General features: G+C 37.4%; 1 protein-coding gene across 2 annotated transcripts in view; it reads right to left on the reverse strand.

Moving 5' to 3' along the window:
- The window catches only part of LOC103697147 (protein SUBSTANDARD STARCH GRAIN 4, chloroplastic), a 68,597-nt gene that overhangs the window by 10,140 nt on the left and 40,865 nt on the right, over positions 1-17,592 (reverse strand). For both annotated transcript variants that reach the window (XM_039117186.1, XM_039117187.1), the window contains 8 exons: positions 16,228-16,503; positions 12,908-12,973; positions 12,568-12,699; positions 10,977-11,804; positions 9,989-10,269; positions 9,634-9,881; positions 5,994-6,232; positions 5,631-5,822 (listed from right to left, as the gene is read on the reverse strand). In XM_039117186.1, the coding sequence (XP_038973114.1) occupies positions 5,631-5,822; positions 5,994-6,232; positions 9,634-9,881; positions 9,989-10,269; positions 10,977-11,804; positions 12,568-12,699; positions 12,908-12,973; positions 16,228-16,503 (2,262 nt within the window). The remainder of the gene's footprint in view (positions 1-5,630; positions 5,823-5,993; positions 6,233-9,633; positions 9,882-9,988; positions 10,270-10,976; positions 11,805-12,567; positions 12,700-12,907; positions 12,974-16,227; positions 16,504-17,592) is intronic.

Consider the following 17,592-nt stretch of genomic DNA (forward strand, 5'->3'; position numbering starts at 1 on the left):
ATTTCGATAGCTTCAACTGAAACAGACTGAAACCATTTTTCTGTTATTTTTCGATGTGATAGGTATACATGTTCAACATTCCAAATGTTTTTTTCCAAAATTTGTTAAATTATTCAAATGTCACAAACACACATTTATCTAAGGTTCTAATGTCTAATTTAATTTTTTTTGGCTAAGGTTTGCTACTATAATGGGCAAGATGTAATCTTATTGTGTCTTTACCAACTAGGTCGTGTTCCTATGATTCCTTTTCTATTTAAATGAGTTTTCTTTTATTTTCTTTTAAAATAAAATGATTTATATTTAGAGAACAGTATAGTTAAATGCAAAAGTTAACTAACTAATGTGAAATTATAAGAAAAAGTGAAAAGTGTAGGAGAATTATAAAAATTAGAGGAAGTGCAAAATGATTATAAAACATAACATAGCAAAAAGTACTATATATCTATTGTTTAAGATTTAACATAGTTCGATTTCAACCTGAAACTGCCCAAATTACGATCCTCAATAACTCAAAACATAATGAAATAATGTAATAGCTTGTTTTTTCTTAATTTTTCCTTTTTAAAATTTTTCTCTGCTTTTTTTTAAACCAAAACTCTAAAATTCAGAGCCAATGCGCCAAAACCACCAAAACGTAAACTCTAGATAGCAGACCAAAACCAAAATCTTGGTTCACAGCAAATGCTAAGTTCATCCTGAGGATGTAACAGTTTCCCCTCTAGTTAAGGTACCGATATCTAATCCAAAAAAAATGGATTTCCGTAGGTATATGAGCGGATGTTCCACTCTTAGCTGCGTAAACATGAGCTGATGTGGAAGCAAGTATGGTGCAGGGTTGGAGAAGTAGACATTTTGAAAACAGATGATATAAGGAAGTGCTTAGGAAGTGGGTATGGATTAAAACTCTCAAGAAGTTTCCAACATGACTTTAAATACCTTAACTAGAGGACTAGAAGGTTCCCACTACTAAGACTCCACTAGTCACATGGTTTTTTCTATGTGATACTACACACAAGTTCCTATCTAAAGAATCCCACAATATTTGCACTTTTCAGGTAAATGCTAGGCAAGAAGAGCATTCATCCATAATTTCCTTCTATTAAGGGAAAAAAATGTTGGTACCAAGGTTGTGACAATTGCGCACCTGGGCAACCCATTGCCTAGGCTCCTGACCTTTCCAGGCAGCCAAGCCAGGTGTTTGCCTGTGTGCCTAGGCAGGTACCTCACTATCTATTAGCTACTTTGTTACCAGGCCAGTGCCTATCATAATCATGTTAAACACTTGCAATTGGAGCCATCTACTGTGTCGTGTGCTAGATATAACGGCATGTATAGGCAAGGGAGAAACATACATGCTGTGGATTTGCCATGTGGTCCTTATTTGATCAATCATTGGTTGGACAAGTGATTCCTCTCCTGTTTATCTCTTAACCCTCCAGCTGGTCTTTGTTCACCCTCAACTCTCTTTATCTGAAAGTAGGTCTAAAAGAATTACATAGGCAAGTAGGTCCAGCTTGCCTCTTTAGCATATACTTTGTGATGTGTATTTACAATCTGGTAGTTCGGGTTGTATCATTGTCCTAGACTTCACCGACCAATGCATGTTAAGACTGCTTCATTTAAACATCATAACCACCATAATGGATCTTCATCCATCCAAAGTCATCCAAGAGAAATGCCCTCTCTTAACTCTAGAGTCTAGACCTCCTAAATGTTGAATGGCAAAAGAAGAGAGTTTGGGGCACTAAAAAGAGAGGAAAATTCGGACATGCTAATTGACTGCACAAAGCTATCATATTCAATCTGGGAGATTTTTGTCTCCAATTAACCATCTAAGCATTTAAAAGGGACCACTAGCTCAAACCTCCTAGGCATTTTCACAACCTTATATAGTATTATAACAATATAGTGATACAAAATTAACAAGCTAAAAGACACCATACAGTAAGAGTACTTGCACCACTACATAGATGTACCAACATAAATTAATATATATAGCTAACAATCAAGGTCCATAATCTCGGTACCAGGCACCGTATCGGTGCCTTATCGATTCGATTCGGTACGGTACATCTCTATGCCAAAATAGCTCTCCAACCATTTTTCTTATTTTCATCTCGGTACACCTCAGTACAAACCGGTACGTACCTCAGTATGGGGCAGTACACCTCAATAGGGATGGTACGGGGTTTGTACCAACTTGAAGGTATGCTTCATACCGATTTTCTGCCAGTACGGTACGGTATGCCCCATGCAAGGCGATACAGCAGATCATAATAATAATTAATACCATGTAATATAATATACTTGAAAACAATAGACAATCCACCATGCATCCTTATACCCAACTTTCTTCAATTTCAACCATTTCCTTCAGAAAGGAATTGATCTATGTTGGGGAACTTCAAAGGAAGTGTGAGACAAGTGGCTTCTCTCATTTGCCTTGAAAGCATATCCATGTGCTCAAGCAGAAAAAATGGCTATAGCATTACCAACTTGAATATAACACTCTAATTCTAAAGCATATTCAATTGCTCAAGCAACAAGAAAGGCCATACCAACTTCAATATAACACTTTTTAATAGGGTCATGAAGGTCACAATACTCCAAAAAGCCTTTAAAATTTGCATTACCTCAAATGGAAAGAATAACTATAGATGTATAGCCGCCTTATCATGAACTTTTACAGATTTTTCTTGCATGAAAGTAATAGTACATAATCAAGGAAAACTTGTTTCCATGGTGATACTAATATTCTATTAATTTATGGACCCATTCAACAACAATGCCTGGCCCAGCCTTAACAACAGGTAGATCCCCAAAATTTGCACCTTTCCTTAGCAATCTAACAAACTAATCACATTCATTAAACTAAAGCGGCCTATGATCAAAGAGAAGAGCCATCTTTGAAGGCCAAGTTTACCACCCCAACAAAAAAAAAAAAAAAAAAAAACAGGGCAGAATCCATCAATTCTCTTGTAAGCCAGATAAATCATTGCTCTTCCGTCCTTGGGTGTCATTCCTAGGGCATTCCATCCCTTGTCTCATCAAAGCCATTTGAAGGAAGATTAGATATGGAGTCCTCAAGCAATAGAGCCCTTTTGAGCTATCAATGTTGATGTTTATCATATGCAATAACAATTTGCTCAAACTCATTAAAAGCACAGCCATGCATGGCAGCATGTGTAGGTAATAGTTTGTAGGCAAAATCGCAACTAGATGAGCTCTCCCCCCAACCTTCAACCATCAGTTCCAATATCGCTTAATAATCCATTGCAATCAGCCTACTAAAAGAGAATCTTCCTAAAAACCTTGAGCAACCTCTATGATATCCACTATATTCTCAATAAGGACATACTCTAACTTAAGAACATCAAAAATATCCATGAAAACAACCATTCATTGTTCTTTTGGGTCTTGTTGTGGAAATCAATTAAATCCAATTATTCCTTGTCAAGTCAGTCTCCACATGTGCATCAACTTCTACCATGCAAAGTTAAGATATTTTCTTGTATCCATTCCTCATAAAGTTGTCAAGTGATTCTTGACAACTTGCATAAACTATCTAAAGTCCTCACTCAGGCCATAGCCCTTCCTTCAAACTTTAAACTTGAGTCCTACTTTACTTGTATTGTTAGGATCACCATAGCATATGTCAAATACATTTCCTTGCAGGGCATTAATTGTTATCCATGTATTTATTAATTTATGTTGGTACATTTATATGGTACTGCAAGTGCTCTCACTACGTAGGGTTCTGTTGTATTTTAGCTCATCATTCTCATACAATTTTATGCTTAAAAAAACAACCAAGGCTGAGACAATGCCTAAATCATCTCAAAGGGTGGCCCCCTGAATGCTTAGATGGTTACTAGAGATAAAGAAAAAAAATCCTCAAATTTAATAAACTTGATCCTTATACAAACAATTTCTCACAGGTATAACCCTAAAAGTCTGGCTTTTCTCCTCTCTTTGCCACTGCCCTTACCCCTCTTCTTTTGCCCATACATTATCATTTTTATCCTTTGACAAAAACTCTTCTAGGATCATAAATTTTTTTGTCTTTATGAGCAAGTGCTTGCTCCTTGATATGACATTTTTCAGCCTAAATAACCATTCAGCCATAAAATATAATTGCCTAACAATTGTTTCAGAGAACTCAACAATTTGACCAATATAGTCTGGCTCCCCATCCTCAGATATTCTATAGGCATCATCGTTGAGATTTTAAATGCATCAAACCACCACAGCAATTGCAACATTTCTCTTAGCACCTCTTCTTCATCACCTTTTGTACTACTATCAGAAACCAATCCCTGCTTCCAAGCATTTTTCATCGAACATCTTTCAAACCATCATCTTCCAGGCTTCAGCTCTAACTGGGTTGCCAAGAAACCGATGCTCCACCTCATCATCATCCACCCACTTGGAATTTTTTTGGCCAGTGCTGCCCTCTTTTAACGTGACCAGCTTTCATCCCCCATGAATCCTCTCCATTTCCATTCTCATTCCCTTCACTACACCTATCCAAATCCATTGCCCATTATTTCTCAAAGCCAAGATCAACTTCTATGCAAATTGACTTTGTCCAACCCCTCCCATCTCTACCTCGATGCCCTCCATACTATTCTCCATTAGAGGCACCTTTAATGAAAATTCCCTAGCCGCACTACATGCAGATTGTTCTTGGATATCAATGCCCTGCTAGGGGTAATGCTCCCTGCCTCTTGCTCCATGGTCCAGTTCATGCATTGCACTCACTTCTCTGCCATGACAGTATACATCGTGGATAAGAGTGCCGGGCAAAGAGGAGAGATTAGCAGGGGACAGAGATGAGGCAACAGTAAAGAGTGTTTCCAGGGTTTTGAAGAACAGGAACTGGAAATTGGGCCATGAGTTGCACGACATACATCCTAGTTATACAACAACTCCGGAGTTACAAGATGTCCACCATAAGCAAGTAAAAGTTGAAAGAATATCCATATTATGAAGATAGCATAAGATTGGTGGCAGTATTTTTCTAAAGAAATCTGGTAGATTGTTTTGCAATCTGTCACCCACTTAATTACCTTCACCTTACCATTGTTCCTGAAGATTATGTCATGTGCAAAGGAAGTGATGCAGTTCAAACATCCTTCTATAATGCCAAATGTCAACAGGGAATACCAGTGGTATTTTTTCTTCAAAGCTAGTTTGACCACAAAAGAGAAGTCCTATTGGCTTTAGAAATCTTCTACTATAAACATTCCTAAGTAACTAGAACTTCAACAAGAAAAAAAAAAAATCCTTAATTACCAATTAACTTATGACCCATTTAACATTTTTGCTCAAAGGAAGACCATAAGTGTTAAAGATTGAAATAAATAATAACTCCAAGTGCTGACTTCTCTTGAATCAGAATAAATGGTTCATCTACAAACCCAATAAACAAGACCAAACATTTTCAGTTTGATATCTCTGTTATAAAAGCTGCATTTAACTATGAGCAAATAGCCAAAAGAAGAACCTAGCTGCACAAGTAGTCTACATGTAATCACAATAATGCAGACATAAAGATGTGCAGATTGAGCAGGCAAAATCACTCTATCAGCACCAAAGCATAAACAAACCAGATACTTGACCCTTACCTCAGTAGGTGTAAGAGCATCCTGATCCACAGAGCGAGTTGAGGTCATAACCAAATTGTCCTGCCAAGAACTAGCTCGACCTTGGATCATGAATTGCCATTCAGATCCAACCAATGCTAAATCTAGGGTTGGATCTAAACCAAGATCAGGCTCGAATTTGGCGATATTTAGATGATTGCGTTTAAGCCTGATCTGTAATTAAACAATTCAACACAAATTGTTTTCAGAAAAAATGTATATACATACATAATGAATATTTGCAGATAAATGAAGAATAAGTATTCCCTCTTAATTTGTAGTATGATATGTTTAATTATCAAGCACACAATGATCTCACAGTTTTAACTGCAACAACGAACTTACCTGGGTAGCAACTAAGTTGACATATCCATTTTCAAATGTCAAAATCCCTTTAGGTCTAATGCATTTTGGATGGGCCATACCATCAAGCTCAAGCTCACCACTAACAGCAAAGTTAAGAATCAGAGGATACACTATTCTCAATTCTGGTCCCAGAATTAGCTTCAGATCAGTCAGCCGAACATCAAGTCCTGGTCCAGTATTTGCTTGCTCCATTTTCTGTTTTACATCAGATTGTTTACCTGTAAAGAAGTGAAACAAGATTTTTATCATTTATTAAGATTTCATCCAGAATATTAATAAGATTCCCAAAAAGTCATTACTACTTGTACAAATTAAATGCACAGAAATTTCCCATTATCAAAATATTAGTACTAAAGCTTTTTGATAGCAAAAAGGATGTGTCAGATATCCAGAAAATTGACCACAATCATTTATAGGTCATCTATGCATGAAGTGCATTAACAACAGTCTAACCAATAATCAAAATATAATTAAAAAATGTTCATCTACTAACAACCTGTCGGTGGCTTTAAGTCCATTGTCACATAAGGAAGGGGCAATGTAGTTGAACAATTATACAACACGTGATGCATAACAATATTTTACATTTGGTAGGGACACCAAGACCAATGCCTGGACATAATTCTCCAGCCAGGTCAGAAATGGTTCTTAAAAAAACACAATGTGCCCAAAAAAATGTCCTGAATAGACCCTTCAAAAAAATAGTTCCAAAGTTTAAGCCTAAACACAACCCACCTTTGAAATGGACCTAAGCCAAAAGACCCCATTAAAAGGCTGGTTTTGTTGCTTTTAACTCGGCATTCAAACTCAGCTCAGCCCAGAGGGAGCCAACTTCAGGCATTTAGTTGTTCTGAAATGGAGCTGAAGTGAGCACTCACACGACCCAATTTAGAGAGAAATAACCTAAGGTGGCTTTAGCACAAGGAAAGGGGGCTCCAAGTTAGCCCACTTACACCAAATTGAAGAGGCTTTCAGTCAAAGCCAATCAGGTTTAGTTCTAGCTTCTCGTTGGTTCCACCCCTCAACTACGTAATGTTCTTAAGATTGCAGGGAAGATGTTATATCCTGTGCTTGGAAACTATTGTATCTAAAATAAATACTCGTGGAACATTGACCGAATTAGACTTTTTCCTAAAAATGAAATTACATTACCCTAAAATAGACATGTGCAAAAGTCGGGGCCAACCAAGTATGGGCTAGGCCTAGGTCTCATACCAACAGAATTATGCCACACCCAAGCCTAGACTGACCTAACCTTGCGCCTAAATTCTAGAGCCCAAGCCTAGCCAGATATAGTTTTATAAGCCCGGCTAAAGCTGGCGGCGAGAACAAGTCGGATTGGGGGAGCCTAAGCCCAACCAGCCCGACCCAACTTGACCAAGCCTAACCCTATTTGATCCAATTGATCATATATACTCTCCTGTTTCCTTTTTTCAAACTTTAATATAATAAATATAATAATCTAATATCATATTAAATATACTAATATTGTATAATATATTATACTATATAGATCTTAGGTCGAATTGGGCCGAGTTGGTCTGAAGTTAGAAAACACCAAACCTAAACCTGGCTCAGCTCCTAAATCAGTCTACGGGTGTCGCGGATAAGAGGATGATCATCACCATATCTATCCACTCCCTGCACCCAATCAATCACCACTGAAGAGTCACCTTCAAGGCATATACACTCAGCACCCACCAATAATTTATTCCACTAGTGCTTCTTAACTCTCACCAATTTATTCCTTATGCAGAATCACCATTGTCATCTACCTGAGTTTATGTAGGGCTATACCTAATCAAGCACCACAGCCTCCAGACATAGACTTGAACTGACTCACATGCTTTAAAGATAACAAATTACAGGAGTACCCCATTAAAATTAAAAAACTAATAAAAGACTAAAAACTGTATATTTATGCTTCATATAACAATATAAAAGTATGCCAACCATCAGAATTGAAATATGAAAATGACACTTGGGACTTTGGAGTGAACAAAAGTGGAAAGGGAAATGAGGTGCTCGACAATCAGACTTAACCCACGTCATCATTTTGACCTAGGTGGAGCAAGAATCAGGTTTCAAGAAGTCATCGAAGATAAATGTAGGGGGGAAAGTGGGTTCAACCTATTTGAACCCAAATCGACTAAACATAATCCGATCTAATGTATGCTGTCTCAGTACTTGGCCCCGTACCGGTGCCACCCTAGCACAGTGTCGATAAGGTACAATATGGGGCATGTTCGGAATACCTAGTGTCGACATACTCCCCATAACATGTACCGATACCGAAATGGTATAGCGTGCCTTGATCCAACCTAATCCAAAACAAGCCAAATAGAACCAAACAATATAAACTTGACCTGCCATGCCTTGGCCCAACTTGACCCAACTGAAAACCCAACAGATCAACAAAGGCATGATGCAAACCACCACAATACAACCCAACTAGACCTACAGGAACATATCTCAGTATTTCATTATTCATCAATAGAAAAAAGGAAATAAGGAGATGTGCAATTCAAGTTATGTCACGTCCATGAAACAAACAATGGAAGTGCATTTGCACGTAAAGCAATTGGAGCTCTGCAGCTTATGAGCATACATTGAAGCCCTTAACAGGACTCCAAATTCAAGAGCTATTTAGGTGGTGGGATGAAGGCCGGATCTAGATCACATGCTCCCTGCATTTTTTTTTTCTTGGTTGATTTGTTGTTTGTTTTGCTACCCAAGGACATGTGCACATCCATTTATGTACCAAATAGCTTTTATCCCATCAAAAAACACAGGCAAGATGCCATTATTGTGTGGACAAATGGTTTTGCAGGGGTAGCGATGGCAAAAAAACACAAATGAAAAGTGGCATTCCATCCAGTAAGAAGGGACATTCCATCCCATGTTAGTACACATTGGCGATGAGGTTTGTAACTTAATTTTATTGCTCCATAAAATAATATAATTTAAAGAAAAATATGAAGAAATTATATATCATGCTATATAAGGAACAAACTGCAGGCCAATATCTTCACGAGTATGTTATATGATAGATAATAACTATTGTAATTAAGCACAGAAATATAAGTACAGATTGGGCTTTCAAGTTGGCTTGAACCCTTTTCCTCTATTAATAAAATAGAAATATATGCATATAAAAGGTCCATCATTATATGATAATGGAGGTAATAGTAATAATAGCAATCAGCAAACTTTTCAGGCCTGTTTGGGAACCCGGTAAGCTTGTCTACAACCCCATATATCGAGGGAAGTGGTGGAAGGAGCAGGATGGAACAGAAGAATCTCAGGCAATCAGGGGAAGAACCTAATCATGCAATACCAAAAAACTAGGATGCTACATTCCTGTGATTTTTGTCATACAATTGCTATGATCTATAGTTTCTGGTAACAGTAAAAAGTCATTTCCAATCACATAATTCCTCCTTAAAAATAACAATCTTGGCCATGTATAGATTATCCTTTTCACATGGACAGGCCATCCAAGAAAACAGAAAGGCACTTCAGGATAAATCATTTGCATTTTCAAAGCAGAATCAATAGATTTATCATATCAGGAGCAACAGGTAGGTGAGAAATGTGAACTTATATTATCATGGCAGACCTGCAGGTTGAGACCATTTGTTGCCTGAGGAAGTAGCTAACAAAAAATGGGAGACATGCCCTGGATCAGTCACCCGGGTGTAACTTGCAGCAGGAAAGCTGGCTCGGTTCAATGCCAATCTGTGACCAACGGCACCATTCCCCTTATCATGAGGCAAATATGCTTCTCCATGACTCAACTGAATCATTCCAGAAATATTTGGTTGCAATATAGAGCCAGAAATCTGCATTTGGCTATCAACTTGGCCACTGCGATTTAATTCATATGTCAGAAAACAAATGGATAAAGATATCAAACAACTAAAATATATATGTAATGTATGCTAAAAAGTGGAAATGATAGAAAGAGAATCAACCTGAAAAAATTCTTAGCTCGCACTTCCAGAACTTCACATTTCAGATCAAGTTTATCACTAGGAGATGATTCACTGGTTTTGAGAGGCAAATTGCCTTTGAGCAACAGCTTTCCCTTTCTGCTCACCCTGCTTTCCATGGAACTGATGCATACTCTATTGGATGCAACATGAACCGTACCCCCAAAATTTGTAAGTGGCTTCCGAAGGACAGGAGAAGAAACAGTTGCCCGGTGAAATGATGCAGATCCATCTACAACAGGCTGCTCAACATTACCCCTTACCTATCAAGAAAAATAAAAATTTGGAAATTAATCAGTATTATTAAATCTTTTCTATAAAAATAAAAACATAAATATGATGTGCTCATTAATGCATTTAAGTAAAATATTGACTTGGATACAGTTCTTTATAATTTTCTCTGAGATTTGGTTATATATAGTGAAAAATATTACAATAGTAAACCTTATTTTAATCAAGGATTGAAAAAACATGCATGTCGGTCATGTACTGGCTGGTATATACCCTAACAGCCAACAAGAAGTCCAACACGGCTTGGTGTGCCCTGGTTTTGGCTAACCAGGCCCGAACCATCCTGCATTGTGCTGTACTTGGCCTATCAACCTGCACCAACCCTAACCAAGGGATACCAAGCCCATACGACTCAGCACCCTTTTTTTATTTTGGCTCATTTGTACTGAGAAATACAGACCCTTATCACCCTCATTAAGGTATGTAAATTAGAGCCTGGGACGAATATGGCTCTAAACCTCAATTTTTAAATCAGTGATTATTATTAATCAAAGGATTGAGTTTATTATATTGCTGACTTACATGCCCATTAATATGATATTTATTATATCATATGTCAGCGCTCGGACTCCACAATTGAAGTGCAGGTAATCACATGCAACATTTTCAATGAAATAAAGATATAACTTCTGTGCACATAAGCTAAGAGCATTGAAAAGCATATCTCAGGCTGACCTACCTGAAGGGCAATGTCGGCATAGCCATGAAGCCAGTTGGCATAAGGAGATAAAGCAGTTATTAACATCATGCCCCCATCTTTAATGTCCGCATTTATTCTTACCTCACCTGCATCTAACGTATTCCAGTTCAAACCTTTGAGATTTTCAGCCAACTGAAAATCCCAATTATCTTCGCTCTTATCTCTGATAGCTTTTCTTTCGCTGAAATCATCAGAAGTTCCTCTTTCATTTTCTTTAACCCAAACTGGGATTTGTATCCCTCCTTCCGCAATATCCCTCTCTTTTTCAACTTCTTCTACTGAGTCATTTTGAATGCAAGTCACAGGAATACTTCCCAGGATGTGTACATGGCCACTTTGAATAACAGGTTCAAAGTTGGCATTGAATAAAAATCGACTGGTCGAGGTTACCGAAGCAACAATCTCAGCTCGTCCGAGATCAATGCCCCCAATTGCACCATCTAGCAGTCTTATTTGAACATCACACTCTGGCTTTGCAGGGCTTCCTCTAAGATCTCCTTCCATGTGCAAAATACCCTTTATGGGTGTCAACCATTGCCGTAAAGAATGTATAGAATCTAAGGTTGAAGATTCAAAAATCTGAACTAAAGTGGGCACTAGACCAACAGGAAAATTAAGAACTGCAAAATGAAGATTTGTTATTGGCCCGAACAAGGTTCCATCAGCATGGAGAGTTGCATTGTCTTTTTGGATGAATAATTTCTCAAGGCGCAAACCATCATTATTGCTGTAAGCACCAGTTGCCAACACATGTTGAGTCTTATAGGTTCCCCACTCCCAATCCTCTCCATGAAAATCAAAGTCTGCCTGCAAAAAACATATAAAATTTAGATAAGCATATTCATTATTACTGCAGACTCCCATCCCATTCTCACAAATCAGTCTACCACGGGACATCAAAATTTCTTGAGAACAAGAGCAATGATCTTCTTATACAGAAATGCCAAGAATAAAATGGCAAACCAATACAGAGGAAATTACTGGATGGATTAGACCTTAAGCAAACATGCTGTTAAACTTGATGATTAATTGTTACATAAAGGTTAATGTGTAGCAGTATAGGCAAAAAAGCCTATTATTGGAGAGGGAAAAAATCCAAAAGCAAAAATCATCAACATGCTATGTAGATTAATGAAGATTGTCTGAACAAAAACCAATCCGCACGAAACGAATTAATCTAACACTTCAAATGATGAATCTAGAATTATTCAGGCAATCTTAACCTTCAATAATGAGTTCTTTGTAAAAATTTGAATCACTAATCAGAACAGGCATTTCGAATTTTCCTAAATCTACTGTTCTACCATTAAATTGAAACACCCCAGTGTCTCTGTTCATTCATAAGGCTCCACTTCATATGCCTCCAAATTTCAGTTCCCAAAATACCCTTCTGCATGTTACAATCATGTGCTTCCCCACTTTAGCTTTTCCAGTTGGACAGCATATGACTGTAAAACCACAAGGTCAAGGGTAAAACCCATCCCTTCACATGTATTCTTTTCTAAAAAACACATGCATGCATGTGCGAGATCCTAGTTACACATCTAAAGTTACGTCCAGTGATGCTCACCATTGTATCCCCATTGCCTCCTCCGCTAGCATCAAGAGACCCATACCAATGACCTTTAAGTTCAGCTAAAGCAGGAAGACTAATATCTTCAAGAATACTCTCATCTGCCCAATTATAATATCGTTGTATTGCCTGCAATGTCAGAAAGCTTCATTAATCTTTCAATATATATGAGAGCGATTTGTTACACGAAAAACATATGAAACTAAGGTCTTATACCAAGAGCTATATATAAATCTAATGCTGACCCTCAATATTGAAACCTTAAGAGATTAAAGCACTAATTTTTCTCCTCAAATGACAATATCTTGCAAAAACATTAATGAGTTCAGCAAGATACCTTCAGCTGATCATCAAGGCTTTCAGCATAAAACCCAATGGATTGCAAGCTCTGAATAAAAAGGTCCTGCAGAGACATTCCAAAGACATATGCAAATTCAGAACTATAGTTTGTTATAAATGACAAACGTGCCCATGTTAAAATCATAATAGTTATTTAATCGACCCTTCTAGTTCTTAAAATTGTCAAGACGGAAACTGAGATATAAAATGATGCAGGAGCGTCTACGGTTGACCTAGTGAGTGTGTGTGTTTGAGTCTCATATCGGTGGGTTTGAGTCCCACATTGGATGCCATCCCACATTGGCACCGGTTAGCTATTTACGAAATTTTATGTTAGCAAACTTTAGAGTAGTAAACTTTTCTTTTGAGAAATTTTGATGCTTATTAGGAAGTTAATCATTCGAGTTAATCGAGTTATAATAAGATTAGGAATCCCACATCGAAAACGAGAAGAAAAGGGTTCTCCATGTACTACTTACAGATACCCTATTGAGGCTCCTATTATAATCATCCTTGAGTTTATTGAGTAGTGAAATTTTACTTTGGGAATTGTTCTTCCCTTATTCTTCTCTCAATTCTCTCCCTCCTCCCTTTTGGTGGACCCTTAGGGTTTGTGAGTGACTATGTGAGAGCTATATCCCTGCAGTAGCCGGCCAAGGTGGTGATTTAGCCTTGGAAAACAGAAACCTGCTACCCCGCCTCCTCCAACAACCACCCACCTTTGTTAAAAACTATTCAGCATGTGAATTCGCTGGTGCAGCCGTTTAGTCTCCAGCCTCTCGTGTCATACATGTTGTAATGGGGTTTCTACCTCACCACTATCGGCTCTATCAGCATCCTCTTCGTTCTCCTATCTTCTTCACGAGTTCAACACCTCCCGCCTTCAAATGGTATCAGAGCACGATTTCAAGATACCTCCACGCCGTCGCAACGTCAAAGAGCGTGTAGAACGTGAGCAAAATTTGCACGATACTGAACATTATGAACTACACCACCAGCTTGAATAATTACAACAAGAAAATCAGCAGCTTCGGCAACATCAAAGGCAACAGAAATGCCGATATTGTCAAAGTTTCAATCATGACTCTAATAGAGAGCCCTTCAATAATGAAAGCGAGCATGAAGAAGTTGAAGATCTCAATCCTTTCTACAACAGAAGAGACTCGTCACTGAGTGAAGAAGAAATACATCGCCTATGCCAACAAAGAACCCATCGCAACCATCTCGACCTCAACATCAAAATAGACATCCTGACTTTAAGGGCCGAATGCAACCCGACGAGTTCGTTGATTGACTTCACACTGTTGAATGAGTCTTTGAGCTTAACAAAGCCTCCAATGACCGACGTATCGAGTTAGTTGCCATCAAGCTAAAAAAATATGCATCAATCTTGTGGGAAAATCTAAAATGACAACATAAGCATGAAGGACGTGGTATGATCAAGATGTACGACAAAGTACATTGTGAACTCAAGCATAAGTTCCTTCGTGAAGATCACCATGAAGATAAGTTTCTTAAGCTCCACAACCTTCAGCAATGTGACATGACCATAGAAAAGTACATGATGGAATTCAAACAACTCCTCATGACATGAGATATCAAAGAACCCGAAGAGCAAAGGATCACACAATATATTAGTGGATTAAAGCCTGATATCGAACAAGGTGTCCAGCTCCGATCTTATCGAATATTGAATGACATGATCCAATTGGCATTGAAAGTTGAGAAGCAGCAACTAAGGGAACTAGCTCACGCTTCTCAAGGTATAGAGGTGGTGCATCCAGCCAGGACAGTTTCACATTGAAGACATCGCCATCCACAAAAGCAAGCTCCTCCTGGCCATCTATGAAGGACAAGGAAGCCAAATCCAGTCATTCCAACACTACCACCTCCAACCCCCGCAAGTGCGTCAAATGCATGGGCTTTGGGCATATGCAGCCGGCGACCAAAACGAAATAAAAGTCGGCGGAGGGGAAGAAGGAGAAGGAAAGAGAGGAAAAGAGAAAGCGAGCAAGGGAGGGAGGGAGGGAAAGGGAGAGGAAGGAAGAGCCAAGGCCGGCTAGTTCTATCATCATCCTCTTCATTCTCCTATCTTCTTCGCAAGTTCAACACCTCCCAGCTTCATAAAAGTTATTTTCATTGCATATAAAGCTTGTTTTGTGTAGGGGATAACTATGCTAATCAAAAAATGAATGGTCCATATTACATAATTAAGGGTTTTTGAAACTTCACCTACATCTCAGTAAACTGCAACAAATTCAGGGCATTTGATGAATTTATTGAAACTTTAAAATTTGGCATATTTTGTAATTCTTGTCTTACTTTTGGTTGCACCAATCTGATATTAAACCTAGCTCCATGCTCTAAGGTGACTCAATAGTTGAACAAAGTTGTTTTTCATAGCAAACTAAAGAAAGGGAACGATTCAACATGAGTTTTCAAGGTTAACTTTGCTTGTAGTGGAAGGAGATCACTATAGTTCTGAGTTGTCTCGAAAATGGTACCAAACAAGTGCATAATGTCAAAAAATACCATGAAATGGGTAAGTTGCATCAAATAATGAATCAGCAAACCCAACATTTTTTATTGCATTAGGTTTGCTATCAAAGAGACTTCAATTCCAAGTGCACAGCTAATGGCTAGATGTAAAAAGGATCAAGATGATTAAAAAATTTTAAGAAAATAAATTGCATGAAAGCTTCATAATAAAGGACTTCTTGCAAGGAAATAGACCATAGTAAAGCTCAAGAAGGAAAAAAGCCCACTGACATGACATGATATTTACTCTTTCTGAAAGGATAAATTAACTCTGTTAGAAATTCATATTGATAAACAACTTAGAAATATACAGCATTACAAAATAATTTCCAAAAATAACTTACATGAACCAAAGGAAAGTCATTTATACGATAGTTGCCTAAACTGCTGTTGCAAAGGAAGTTCATAAAATAAAGAAGCAAAAACATCTCATTTAAGGTTAACTTTGCTTGTAGTGGAAGGAGATCACTATAGTTCTGAGTTGTCTCGAAAATGGTACCAAACAAGTGCATAATCTCAAAAAATACCATGAAATGTGTAAGTTGCATCAAATAATGAATCAGCAAACCCAACATTTTTTATTGCATTAGGTTTGCTATCAAAGAGACTTCAATTCCAAGTGCACAGCTATTGTCTATCGGATTGGTTGCAGCAGGGCTTCAAGTCAGCATTTGGCACAATCATTTTCAAAAAGGTTAGTCTTTATATAAGCTACATAATATTAATTAATAATAGACAACATGGTAATTAAGTCAACATATTTGAGAAGCAAAACATTACCTTAGATCTAGAACGAACGGCAGGATCAGTACTTCGGGAAAGAAGCCTTGCCAGGGGAAGCATCTCAGCAACTTCAGCACCAGGAACTTCTAGCCTCATTCGCCATCTTCCCATTGAAGAAATTACCTTGCCAAAATGCCCAGCCATTGCTTTTTTAAACAAGCCATCTCCCTCTTTAATAGCAGGATATCTATCACGTGTTCTGGGCAATACATACTCCCCCTGAAGTTCATATCGGCTACTAGCTTGCTTTAGAATAGTTTTTTCAATGGTGATCTGAGAGATAAAAATGCAACCCCAGTAATATATAAGCCAGGATTCTCAGTGAAACAATTCAGTGTTGTACTGGTGTCAAACACAAGCTAGTATAATAATTATAGCTAAAGAATAAACATCAAAGTTTTTGATAAAAAGAGAACATGTTAATGAGTTGGTTGAATAATAGAAATAAAGTATAAAGAAAAAAACAAACTTCAAATCAAAAAACAAAGCCCACAAAAACCCACATCATCAAAGAGAACCCCTTGCAACTCTGCTGACTCTCGAAATACCTACCCAATCATACTTACTCTTTCATGTCTACCCAAAAAACTCATTCTCTCCCACAAGTGTCAAAGGTTGATAAAGAAATTCCTGAGTACTATAATAATATCTGAAAAAACCCTGATGCTCACAAGCTTGATGATATATTACTTCTGTGCTATGGGCTCAAATTTCAGAAGATACAGAATTCTCTCCAAGGAGAAAAGAAATCCAGTTGGATAACAGTGGATGCTTTTCTATTTACTTTTAAAGAGAAAGTTATACTATAATATTTACAGAGAAGGAAGTGAACATATAATAGTATTTAATATTTAGGCTCATAGACTCGGGCAGACCCAGGATTTTCCCATTTCGACGGGAGGCAATGATTTATTTTACTCAAACAAAAATTATATAATTGATCATTTTAAAAAAATCATTGGTGATAGTTAAGTTTTTCTGGCAACCTTTCGTACAAGTATCTAAAAGATATATGGGGGCATACAAATAGTTAAAATCACTAGTCTAATATTGAAAGAAGTAAATAATGCACATATAAGTAGCATGTGAAAATATGACATCAAATAAAGTATATTACACGTGTGCAACTCTATAAAATCAATAAAAGATAAGTAAATGAACATTTTGAAACTCTATGACATAACCAATAAGATTAAAATGTTTTAATCAATGTACCATATTATTACATTTAATAACAAAAGGGGAATGGAGAACAATAAAATAGGTAGCTTCAACTTTAATATTTTTGGGCACCAAAATAATCTGAAACTTAAATTTTTCCTTCCCATATTTGCTTCTGCAATCATACAATTGAGTTAAAAA

The sequence above is a fragment of the Phoenix dactylifera genome, unplaced genomic scaffold, assembly GCF_009389715.1.
Source record: "Phoenix dactylifera cultivar Barhee BC4 unplaced genomic scaffold, palm_55x_up_171113_PBpolish2nd_filt_p 000189F, whole genome shotgun sequence".
NCBI lineage: Eukaryota > Viridiplantae > Streptophyta > Magnoliopsida > Arecales > Arecaceae > Phoenix > Phoenix dactylifera.